Source organism: Sander lucioperca, chromosome 10, assembly GCF_008315115.2.
Source record: "Sander lucioperca isolate FBNREF2018 chromosome 10, SLUC_FBN_1.2, whole genome shotgun sequence".
Lineage (NCBI taxonomy): Eukaryota > Metazoa > Chordata > Actinopteri > Perciformes > Percidae > Sander > Sander lucioperca.
Window position 1 is genome coordinate 18,946,011 of NC_050182.1, and position 12,500 is coordinate 18,958,510.

Sequence of the window (12,500 nt, forward strand, 5' to 3'; positions counted from 1 at the left end):
ATTTGAGAAGTCACAGGCTGCTTCCCAAGTCTCTTATTTGATATCTCCTCGCTCAAACCGGAAGCCGCTCTGGCCCTCCTTCGTGAAGGCCGTCTCAAAGCTCTCCTTCCTGCCCCGAGGATCGAGGATGGATCTCTGAGGAGCTATGAGCGAGGAGGGAGGATGGATCTCTGAGGAGCTATGAGCGAGGAGGGAGGATGGATCTCTGAGGAGCTATGAGCGAGGAGGGAGGATGGATCTCTGAGGAGCTATGAGCGAGGATGGAGGAGGGATCTCTGAGGAGCTGTGAGCGAGGAGGGAGCATGGATCTCTGAGGAGCTATGAGTGAGGATGGAGGAGGGATCTCTGAGGAGCTGTGAGCGAGGAGGGAGCATGGATCTCTGAGGAGCTATGAGCGAGGAGGGAGCATGGCGGATGGATCTCTGAGGCGCTATGAGCGAGGATGGAGGAGGGATCTCTGAGGAGCTATGAGCGAGGAGGGAGCATGGCGGATGGATCTCTGAGGCGCTATGAGCGAGGATGGAGGAGGGATCTCTGAGGAGCTATGAGCGAGGAGGGAGCATGGATCTCTGAGGAGCTATGAGTGAGGATGGAGGAGGGATCTCTGAAGAGCTATGAGCGAGGATGGAGGAGGGATCTCTGAGGAGCTATGAGCGAGGATGGAGGAGGGATCTCTGAGGAGCTATGAGCGAGGATACAGAGAGCAGCCTCACTGGAAGCCGTGCAGCTGAAAGCAGTTGCCAACTCCGCCCGTACAGCTGACGAATTCACGTGACGCTTCAGAGGAAAGGACGTCTCATCCCTCTAAAAACCTCATGTCCTCATTTCCTCTCTCACCTGGGACATACCCAAAATGTCTGCCATGACAAAAGTCAGTTATAATCAGTTATAATCGGATAACAGAAGTTAACTGCAGACTGACGGCTGCCGCCAGGGGTTCAATCATTTACCGACAAGCATACAGTCTCTACAGAGAGGCTTAATTCATCAAACATCAGTCAGTCAGAGTGAGATTCAGCTACCTGACACCGATGGTGAACATGTCCAGGATCCTCTTCCCCTGCAGCCAGCCCACCAGCATGATGACAGCTGAATCACAGCAGAGAAAACATGAAGCAGCATAACAGGGAGACGCTCAAGATGAAGGCTAACACAGATCGGATGATTGAAAAGCAACAAACCTATGATGCCGAAGGAATAGAGCGAGAGCTGCTTTCCCAGCAGGTCCATGCTCTTCTGTAGCGGCGTTTTAGGAGCCTGAAATACACAAACAAAAAAGATACGTTTACTTGAAATATTTTTGTCACTTTTTTTCTGTTTTAGTCACTTTTTGGTCGCTTTTTTTGGATGTTTAGGGCACTTTTTACAACATTTTTGTTGACTTTTTCAACGTTTTTGTGATCACTTTTTTCTTGATATTTATACCTAAATTAAATTAGGTGAGGTTACACTTTCATGGATCAACCGGGATGAAGTTAGTTTAATGTTTGACATTCGTCGGTTTTCACCGATGTTACCTTCAATAGGTCCTTGTCAAAGCCTCGATTTCACTCAGTTTCAGGGTATGTTGGAGAGCTAATTTAGACAGACGTTTGTTTTTAACTAAAAATCACCAAACATGACGATGCGGTTAAGAGCGCAAAAAACTGAATGTCAGTCCAACGCGCCCGTCACTATAGAAGTACTTAGGGACCGTCGTAAAATTGCAACACCAACTATTTCAATCTTTAATACCTTTTTTGCTGTTCAACATAGAAATCTCAAACCACTTCCATTATAGAGAGGAAGAGCCATTAAACATAAAAAATACAGATGTATACTTACCGATAAAGATGGTAGCTTCAACACGTTTCTCATTTATGAATATATTGACATCACTGACATCCTCTCACAACTTTCACAGTTGTGGAAAATACCTTATCAATATCAGTAAATTCATGAATGAAAAACCTATTGAAGTGATAACTTCTAACTGTGCATTTTTTACACAATAGGTCACTGAAGATGATAAAGGTTTTTCTAACTCGCAAACTTACAGCTGTCAAAGTTGTGAGAGGATGTCTGAGACTTATTACAGGTGGTTTGATGTCAATATAATCATAAATGAGAAACGTGTTGAAATAATAACCTTTTTAACGAGCATTTCTTTAGAGAACAGATCAGGGATATTGATTTCCAAAGGTTTTTTTCCCACAAACAAATAGCTGTTAAAAGTTGTGAGAGAAACATATAAGAGGTGATTTGATGTCAATATATTCAGAAATGAGAAAAGTGCCATCTTGAAATGTGCACAAACCATTATTTGCTGTGTTTTTTCTATTTTAAAAGTTTCTTTCTACTAACTTACAAGTGTGAAATGTTTAAGAGCTGCAACTTTCTATGATGGAAGTGGTTTGAGATTTCTATGTTGTAAAACAAAAAAGTTATTAAAGATTAAAATGAGTGGTGTTGCAATTTTACGACGGTCCCTAACTACCTACTTCAGTTCTTTGCGCTCTAAACTGCGTCGTCATTTTTGGTGATTTTGAGTTAACTAAAACTGTGAAGCGTCTGTCTAAATTAGCTCTCCAACATACCCTGAAACTGGGGGAATCAAAGTATTTACACGGAGCTATTGAAGGTAACATCCGCGAAAACTGACGAATGTCAAACATTAACTAACTTCATGGATCGCTATATCACAGATGTACATGCATATAAAAATAGAGAACAACTACATGAGAAAACAACAAAACACATAACAGAATACATTTAAACAAAGCAAACAATAAATAAATATAAAAAGGTTTTTTTGCCAAGTTTTCACATCCAAGGAATTTGCCTTCTGGTGTCAGAAATAAACATAGTAAGAGAAAAGAAAATTAAACTAGTCAATAATCATGAATATAAAATAGAAATGTGTGCACTGTAGTAACCTGTTAACTGTTAAACTACATAAACATGCAGCTGGTCAGATGTCTTCCCGCTATCACTACCTTAATCTGGAACAATGGCTCACTTGTTTTTACTGTAATAGTGATTCAATACGCTTTTGTTTAGCTTGAATGTGTGCGTCCCTGAGGGAAAGACTCTGCAGTGGAAGCACAGTGTTTCCTTACAGCACAACTGTGTCTGAACCTCTGAACCAGGCCCCGCAGGAAGTGCTCCGGGCTTTGAAGAAAATTGAACATAGCAGCCAAACAGCAGATTTACAACTCTGACCCAAAAGACTTTCCCCCGTAGACTAAAGCTTGATATATACTTCTGTGTTAAATCTACGCCGTTGCTATGTACGTAGGTACGTGGAGAGACCGACCCTACGCCGTAGCCTGACGTCACCTCTCAAAGAATTTAACTACACGTCGCAGCGATGCACACCGCTCGGGCCGTGGCTTGGTAGCGTTACACCCCCCACCCCCACCGACTCATGTCCTGGTTCTCCTTCTCCATAAACAACATGAAATCAAGGAGAGGGTTAACTTCTCCTGCTCCAGATTTCCCACCGTGGTCAGAAAGAACAGAGGAGACACTTTGTTTCTCTCACTATGACTCTAGAGTCACTACTCACTCTGAAGATAATCACTCACACACGCACGCACGCACAAATCAGAGCGTCACAACCAGGGCTTTAAAATTAACGTCTATCATCACCAGCCAAACGCGGCTAGTAGATTTTCAAAGTTACCAGTCAATCAGATTTTCCAAGATCTTTGAATTGCCCTGCTGCTGAAATGAGCTGTAGAAATAAAGCTGCCTTGCCTTGCTAGTCATTTGAAGTCTTTTCCATGCACGTTTGTAAAAAGCTGATTAGGAACCTGGTTAACACGGACAAGTAATCTGCGTGAGAAAATCAGGTTTCTCTCCTGGTTTCCCTGATTGCGTCAGATGGGTATTTTTGGTTTACCTGAGGTTTAAGGAACCAGATTACGGCAGAAAACAAACTAATACAGTTCTTAAGTGCACGTAAACACAGTGAGTGAGTGTTGGGATTTTGTGAAGCTCAGCAGCAAATGATTGTCTTCTGCAAATCAACTGGAAAGACATAATAACCCATACTGTATGTTGCTGCAACAGCTGAACTGTGGGTGGATAATAACATTAAACATTCAGATAATAATCAGGATAACGTCACGTACCTCTTCCGCCTGCATCATCTTGAACACCTCCCCAAACTCGGAGTTCTCTCCGGTCCCGATGACGATGCCCTGAGGAACAACAAACACACAGATCACATGTGTACGTGCACATCACCTCCTTTTCTCTTATCTCATTTTATATCAGAGCCGCAAGATGAATCGATTAGTTGTTAATATTTAACCCCCGTGTTGTCTTCCCGTCGAATGTGCAACTTTGCTTTTCTGTGTAAAAAATTGTAACTTTTTCAATGTTTTGGTCGTCTTTTTTGACACTTTTGTCTCTTTTCCCGATGTTTTGGAAATGTTTTGACGTTTTAGTCACTTTTTTTCCAATTTTTTTGTCACTTTTTGCGATGTTTCTGTCGACCTTTTCGTTGTTTTTGTCACTTTTTTCGTCGTTTTTGTTATTTTGGTTTTGCGCGTTTTTTTTCTTCCCCTTTCCCCGATGTTTTTGTCATTTTTCGTCTGCGATTTTTGGACGTTTTTGTCGTGTTTTTTCCCCCGAAGGTTTTTGAAGCTTTTTCCGTCATTTTTGTCAACTTTCTTTTATCAATTTTTTTTCAAATGCTATAAAATTGACTAAAAACACCCAAATTCAATGAAAGTAGTGAAGTGATCATTTACTTTACTTGTGAGGAGCTTTGTAAGGAACCATCCACGTTTTTTCTTTTGACAATTTGGTTTGAAAGAAACCCAAATTTCTGATATATAAACTTTTTGAAATTTGACCCGAGGACAACAGGAGGGATGAATCGCCAACTATTTTGATAATCGATAAGGGTGCAGACCAGTCAGCTTGTTGGTAGTCTCGCATTGCCAGACCTTCCTCCACAGCGCTGCGGAGGAGGGTCTGACTAGTCCACACAGCATTCCTGGATGGGAGAAAAACCTGCTCTGGTTTACTGGCATTTCTTTAAACCAATCACAATCGTCTTGGGCGGTTGCTAAGCGTTGGACGGAGCCACGGTGCCTCTGCTAAATAGTCTCAGGAAGGAACTTGTTTTGGTGGAACGTGTGTACGTTCAAAAGTAGTTTTAGTCGTGTAACAGAAAACTCAGATTGGACAGATAGTCTAGCTAGCTGTCTGGATTTACCCTGCAGAGATCTGAGGAGCAGTTAACCACAGTCCTCACAAATCAGCCGGAGGTTAGAACGCCAACACAGAGACAGAGGAAGGGGACGGACGGCGGCACCGGAGCAATCCCGGAAGTGGAACTTTGTTTATATAGACTAGCATGTTGGATCCCAATTTGTCCGGATACTCGTTATCTTCATATTAGAGCTGCAAAGATTAATTAGTTGTCAACTATTAAATTAACCGCCAACTATTTTGATAATCGACTCATCGGTTTGAGTCATTATTATGAAAAACTTGTGTGATGTCAGCTTGTTAAATGTGAATATTGTTCTAGATTCTTCTCTCCTCTGGGACAGGAAACTGAATATATTTGAGTTGTGGACAAAACAAGACATTTGAGGACGTCATCTTGGGCTTTTTGGGAAACACTGATCCACATTTTTCACCATTTTCTGACATTTTTGAGACCAAACAACTGATCTATTCATCCAGAAACTAATCAAGAATGAAAATAATTGCTATAGTTGCAGCCTCATTTTATATATTTTATATATTTCTATATCTCCAGGTCTCGTGCTGGACTAAATTTGGTGTGTTGCAGTATGTGTCTGTTGTTTATAACAGAATAAAACCAAACAAGGAACATTGGTGGATTTAAAAAAATATAAAACAAAGAAACAAAGCTGAATCTTTGGGTTTCTGTCTTAACAAACATAACAAAAATATCTTACTGTGTTCAGACCTTGATATAACTAGGGTTGGGTACCGTTTGGATTTTTACGATTCCGATGCCGAACCGCTACTTTTAAAACGATTCCGATTCCTAAAACCGATTCTTGAAAAACTGAAAAATGACATCAAAGAAAGGCTCTTTTATAGTTTTTTTTAAATTGAAAATTTTTTCAATTTAACAATATATTAACGTTTTAAAGTACTTAAATATATATAAGAAAGACAAAGTGTGATATTTATCAGAGCGACAGAGGGGAAATATTTCAGTCGACACATTAAGTGGAACTGAAATGAGGAACCGAAATGTTGCGTTCTAATCCGGTCTGATTCCTACCGGTTGCGTAGGAACTGGTTCCATAGTGGAACCAGGTTTCGGTTAACCTGACTCCAGATGGATTGCTTTGCGTTTGCTCGGCATATCCATCTGGGAACCTCCCATTGGAGAACTTTTGGGAAGGGGCGAAAATACTGGTTAGCTGATTTGATAAACCATCTGTATATCACCACCCATGTTGGTGATAGACGGGCCAAATCAACCAATCAGATCAACGATATATCAAACTCTTGGGAGAAGAGCAAAAACATCTTTTCCTCTGAGAAAAGCCTCCAGTGCTGTTTTTTTGCTCTTCTTTCAATGAAGGAATACTTTCTAATTCGGATAAAACTTGCTGATTGGTCGATCGTTTGCCGAACGGCTCCAAATTTTCTCTGTCTCAAGATGGAAAACTGGAGCTTGCGAGATCAGGACGGTCTCACGAGGCTAGGTTTCGGTACCCAACCCTAGATATAATTGATGAAAAAGATCATCCTGCAGGTACCTTGGCTCTGCCGCAGCGCACTAGTGTCCCCATGAAGGCGATGTTGCTGCGGGACGCCATGTCTCCGTTGGTGGAGGGCTTCTTGGTGGTAGGTGGTCTTTGAGCGGGGGGTGGTCTCCCCCGTCAGACTGGACTCATCCACGGACAAGTCTGTCGCCTGGGAGACGGAGGACAGACACAGAGTGGTTAATAAACACGGACAAATCAAGATGTGTCTTTTTAGGCTATGTTCACACTTAACCGTGTTTTCTAACAAGTCCTGAGCGCTTTATTAAATGCCACCTCTGAGATTTTTTCCTGTAGCTCAGAGCATCTTTTTAACGTTGACATTTTTTTCAACTTTTTAGGGAAAAAAAACGCCCTACGTCAGTGCTTTTTTGACAGCTGACCAATGACAAGCGGAGTAGCGAGATGGGTCGTTTCCAAGAAAATACAGAGAAGGTGCCGATAGATGTTAGATCTTCAGGGTTTTAGGGTTAGGTGTTCAGAGTTTTAGGGTTAGATGTTCAGGGTTTTAGGGTTAGATGTTAGATGTTCAGGGTTTTAGGGTTAGGGTTAGATCTTCAGGGTTTTAGGGTTAAATGTTCAGGGTTTTAGGGTTAAATGTTCAGGGTTTTAGGGTTAGATGTTAGATGTTCAGGGTTTTAGGGTTAGATCTTCAGGGTTTTAGGGTTAAATGTTCAGGGTTTTAGGGTTAAATGTTCAGGGTTTTAGGGTTAGGGTTAGATCTTCAGGGTTTTAGGGTTAAATGTTCAGGGTTTTAGGGTTAGATGTTAGATGTTCAGGGTTAAATGTTCAGGGTTTTAGGGTTAGATCTTCAGGGTTTTAGGGTTAAATGTTCAGGGTTTTAGGGTTAAATGTTCAGGGTTTTAGGGTTAAATGTTCAGGGTTTTAGGGTTAGATGTTAGATGTTCAGGGTTTTAGGGTTAGGGTTAGATCTTCAGGGTTTTAGGGTTAAATGTTCAGGGTTTTAGGGTTAGATGTTCAGGGTTTTAGGGTTAGATGTTCAGGGTTTTAGGGTTAGATGTTAGATGTTCAGGGTTAAATGTTCAGGGTTTTAGGGTTAGATCTTCAGGGTTTTAGGGTTAAATGTTCAGGGTTTTAGGGTTAGATGTTAGATCTTCAGGGTTTTAGGGTTAGGTGTTCAGGGTTTTAGGGTTAGATGTTAGATGTTCAGGGTTTTTCCTGCATAGAGGAATTTTTGGCGCTCACCAAAGAGCTTTTAGCCAGCCCCAAAGGAAAATCCCCAGTGCCAAAATCATAAGAATCGAGAGAGAAAATATCACTTTAAATCCTCTCCGACTGTGTTTAAAATAGCAGTTTACCAAACAACAGTTGAACAAGCTGAACATGAACTTGAATAGGAGCGCTAATCTCAGTTTTACCGTCCAGAGTCTGGCTGTGTCGGACTCTCTTTCATTTACTCAAGAATAATAGACAGTTTTGTTTATCAAATTGTCAGAAATAACAGGCAAATGCATATAGATTTCTGTCAAATAAGGTGACACAGACTCGTTGCCTTTACTGTATGCGGACCGATCGTTCTTAAGACTCCCTCGCCTGCTGTTTGGGACCAAAACGCTGCCAGCTTTTTCTTTTAACTACAAGACTGTAGTGTTTTCTTGTCAGAAAAGAAGGCAAGCGTGATCATGGCCTAACTTTACTGCTTCACCACAGGCAGACACAGTGCTGTTACCTGCCGTAGTGATTACTGTTTGGGTTTTGCAGTTTGGTTTTTTTCTGTGTAATCCTCTCCAGGTCTGCAGCTTAACCCTGACGAGGGAGCAGCATTAATAATAATAATAATAATAATAATAACTTTATTTATATAGCATCTTTAAAAACAGTTTACAAAGTGCTTTGACAGACAAAGCGAGGCAACAAGGTTAATAAAATAAGAGACAGCTAAACAGTGAGGCTGAACATTAGCCAAGACAATACTGGGTGAATAAAAACAAGAAGACAAAAGACACCAAACATATCATGAGAAGATAAAATAAAATAAGCATATAAATAGAAGCAATAAAACAGAATAAAGATCAAAAGGATAAACAGTGAAAAATAGACAATAAAAATCACTTCTCAAAACCCATTTTTGACTGTGTGTGTGTGGGACTCTGTGTGTGTGTGTGTGTGTGTGTGTGTGTGTGCGTGTGTGCGTGTGTGTGTGTGTGACTGTGTGTGTGTGTGTGTGTGTGTGTGACTGTGTGTGTGTGTGTGTGTGTGTGTGTGTGACTGTGTATGTGACTGTGTGTGACTGTGTGTGTGTGGGTGTGTGATCTGTGTGTGTGTGTGTGTGTGTGTGTGTGTGACTGTGTGTGACTGTGTGTGTGTGTGTGTGTGTGTGTGTGTGTGTGAGACTGTGTGTGACTGTGTGTGTGTGTGTGTGTGACTGTGTGTGTGTGTGTGTGTGTGTGTGACTGTGTGTGGGTGGTGTGTGTGTGTGTGTGTGTGTGTGTGTGACTGTGTATGGTGGTGACTGTGTGTGGTCTGACTGTGTGTGTCTCTGTGTGTGACTGTGTGTGACTGTGTGTGTGTGTGTGACTGTGTGGTGTGTGACTGTGTATGTGTGTGTGTGTGTGTGTGTATGTAGTTAAAATTCTCAGAGAGATTTTGTAGACATCGTTGGGGGTTACTTTTTTTTTTTCGTTCCTGCTGTCTTCAACTGTTAAGCTGGGTCTAATGTTGAATGGGTCTCATGTTTAACGTGGCGACAGAGTCCGCTAATGAGATTGCAGATGAGTGTGACCAGGATCGCCATCCTCTGCGTCCTGTGACCGAACCTGCTGCCCGCGCGGCGTCTACACGTGCGGCGGAGGAATTCTGACAGCTGGGCGTTGCATTGGTCGTCGGAGTCAACGTCATGCGAGCGTCTCGCTCCGGCTCAGCCCCCTCGACCACGCACCCGGCACCCTGCAGCACGGTCTTTTAGGAACTTAGACTAAACACTAAGACTGAAAGACCATTGCAAATATTCATTATAATAACTAAAACTAGCAAAAGAAAGCGAGAGAGAAGCGAGAGAGAGAGAGACGGAAAGAGAGAGATGAGAGAGATAGAGGAAAGAGAGAGAGAGAGAGAGAGAGAGAAGGAGAGCGAGAGGAGCAGAACGGAAAGAGAGAGAGAGAGAGCAGAGAGACAGAGAGAGAGAGAGACGAAAGAGAGAGATGATATACGTAGTAGGGAGGAGAGGGAGACGAGGAACAGAGACGAGAGAAGAGACGGAGAGGGAGAGAAGAAGAGAGAACAGAGAGAGGAGAAAGAGATACAGAGAGAGAGAGACGAGAGACAGAGGAGACGGAGAGAGATAGAGAGAGAGAGAGGAGAGAGAGAGAGGAGAGAGAGAGGAGAGTGAGAGAGACCGAGAACAGAGACAGAGAGACAGAGAGAGAGAGAGAGAGAGGGAGAGAGGGAGAGCGAAAGAGAGAGACAGAGAGAGAGACAGAGAGAGAGAGAGACAGAGAGAGAGAGAGGAGACGAGAGAGAGGGAGAGGGAGAGAGACAGAGAGAGAGGGAGAGAGGAGAGAGAGAGAGAGAGAGAGAGAGAGAGGGAGAGGGAGAGAGACAGAGAGAGAGAGAGAGAGAGAGAGGGAGAGAGGGAGAGGGAGAGAGACAGTTTTTAAATACACTCATAAAAACTAACTTAAACTAAATAAAAATAAACAGTATTTTAACCTGCGTCCGTCTCGTCCTCTGTCTTCTCCCCGAACTCCCAGACCCTCCTCTCGTTGCCCAGCGACAGCCTCTCGTTGCCCAGCGACAGCCTCTCGTTGCCCGGCGACAGCCTCTCGTTGCCCGGCGAAGGTCTTGCACGGCTCCACGAAGATCCTGCGGACGTGCGGCCGCGGCTCCGGTGCCGGCCCTTGCGGCTCTCCAGGACGCAGGAGGCGTGGCTAATGAAGGTGGCGTCCCCGGACGGTGACTGCACTGGCGTGGTGTTGGCGTTGCCGTTGGCGCCCGTAGCGGCTCAGTGTCCGACTGCTTGGTGTACACGCCCTCGGACAGGGACGCCGTGGCGTGGCTCTCCACGCTGTGGCCCCGGAGCCAGCGCTGCGGCCGCTGAAGTACGGGCTCCGGTGGCTGCTGGACAGCATCTTGCGTTTGACGGGAGGGTGGCGAGCGCCCGGAGTGGAACAGCGGCGAGCGAGAGGCCCTCCAGAGTCTTCGTGGTGTCGCACAGCACCGGCGAGACGGGGAGCGAGAGGGCGAGGTCGGCGGAGAATCTGGGGGACAGCGGGAGGGACGGGGACGTCGAGAGGGTCCGGGAACAGGGACGGGGAGTGAGGAAGACCGAAGGGGGAGGGGGAAAGTCTCCAGAGGGGGAGGGGGAGGGGGGGAAGAGGGGGGGGTTTAGGGTCCGTCAGCCCGGGGGAGAAGGGGAAGTCTGTGGGGGGGCACACGCTGTACCTGACGGACGGACAGGAGACACGGAAACAGTGTTAATTGATCTGCTGTAGATATACACACACATAGGTTTGTTTCACTATCTTTGTGGGGACCCGTCATTGACATAATGCATTCCCTAGCCCCTTACCCTAACCTTAACCATCACAACTAAATGCCTAACCTTAACCCTTACCCTCACCCTAACCATAACCTAATTCTAACCCTAATCCTAAAACCAAGTCTTAATCCTCAAACAGACCTTTAACCTTGTGGGGTCCAGCATTTTGGGCCCACAAGGCTGTGCAGACCCCACAAGTATACTGGACTCCCCGGTTTTTGGACCCCACGAATATAGTAAAACAAGAACACACACACACACACACACACACAGAGACACACACACACACACACACACACATACACTTCATAACAACCAGGGCTAAGAATTCATTAAAGGAGAACTCCGGGCAGTTTTTACGTAAATCTTAATCGCTGTAAGTATGTGAGTGCTGTTGATAGCAAAAAAAACGAGCCGAATCAGTGCTAGCTAACTGGAGCTGCTGCAGCTAATGCCGAGAGCTCCCACTTAGCTAGAACGGCAGTTTTGGGGGCATATCATAAAGAGTGCCTTTGTGCCCCTTAACAGACACAAAATGCAATTAAAATGTCTGTGCAACATGAACAGGGCCCTTACATGACAACAAGATGCGTTTTCAACTCAGACATTGTTTAAATTCACCTACCCTGTTAGCTGCTAGCTGCCGTCTGGGATGAGTGAGTGTGTTCAGCCAGGCTTGCGGTAATAATCATCAAGCAGCAGTTCCCTGTGTATTTGTAGCATATATATCCATTTGTGTGCGATCCATCTGGCGTTGGTGAATAGTAGTCTCTGCAGTGGTGAACTGTCTGTTAGTTGCCTTAGCCAGGCTAGCAGGGCCGACCGGCATCCTTCTACTTCCTCCCCGCCTTCCCCGCCTGCCGCGGCCGACAACAATCCACGGGCGCCCGCTGGTCTGGTGGATGTCCTCCAGAGGACAGTTGAGCACTGTAGTGGTTATGATCATATCAGTGACTATGTAACTACATGGAAACGGGCCAAATGATGCCTGGTTTTTGTAAAGTAACAGCGTTACAGAAGGCTGGCGGTAGTCTTGCACTGAAGTCCCGCGGGAATTCAGTTGTAGCAGGAAAAGGTAAACAGCAGAGTGCAGATTGGAGCGTGGTGTGAGAAGAGTGAAGAGCGGAGGTGTTCACAAGGGAAGAAGCTTGGAGTAACGTAACTATGGAGCTAGAGCTAGCCTTCAGTAGTATGATCATAACCACTACAGTGCTCAGTTACCTATTTTTGAGGGGGAAATAAACTTTTTTCGC

General features: G+C 44.4%; 2 protein-coding genes across 2 annotated transcripts in view; both read right to left on the reverse strand.

Annotated features, from left to right (window-relative positions):
* Window positions 1–9,608, reverse strand: part of LOC116051191 (calcium-transporting ATPase type 2C member 1) — a 36,317-nt gene extending 26,709 nt beyond the window's left edge. The window contains 6 exon segments of the mRNA XM_036006411.1: window positions 1,023–1,089; window positions 1,182–1,257; window positions 4,116–4,184; window positions 6,744–6,818; window positions 6,820–6,992; window positions 9,527–9,608. Of these exon segments, the coding sequence (XP_035862304.1) occupies window positions 1,023–1,089; window positions 1,182–1,257; window positions 4,116–4,184; window positions 6,744–6,818; window positions 6,820–6,992; window positions 9,527–9,608 (542 nt within the window).
* Window positions 9,609–10,422: 814 nt separating this feature from the next.
* LOC118496117 (ankyrin repeat and fibronectin type-III domain-containing protein 1-like) overlaps window positions 10,423–12,500 on the reverse strand; it is a 73,240-nt gene continuing 71,162 nt past the window's right edge. The window contains exon 19 of the mRNA XM_036006413.1: window positions 10,423–11,150. Coding sequence (XP_035862306.1) covers window positions 10,637–11,150 — 514 coding nt within the window. The 3' untranslated portion in view covers window positions 10,423–10,636. The remainder of the gene's footprint in view (window positions 11,151–12,500) is intronic.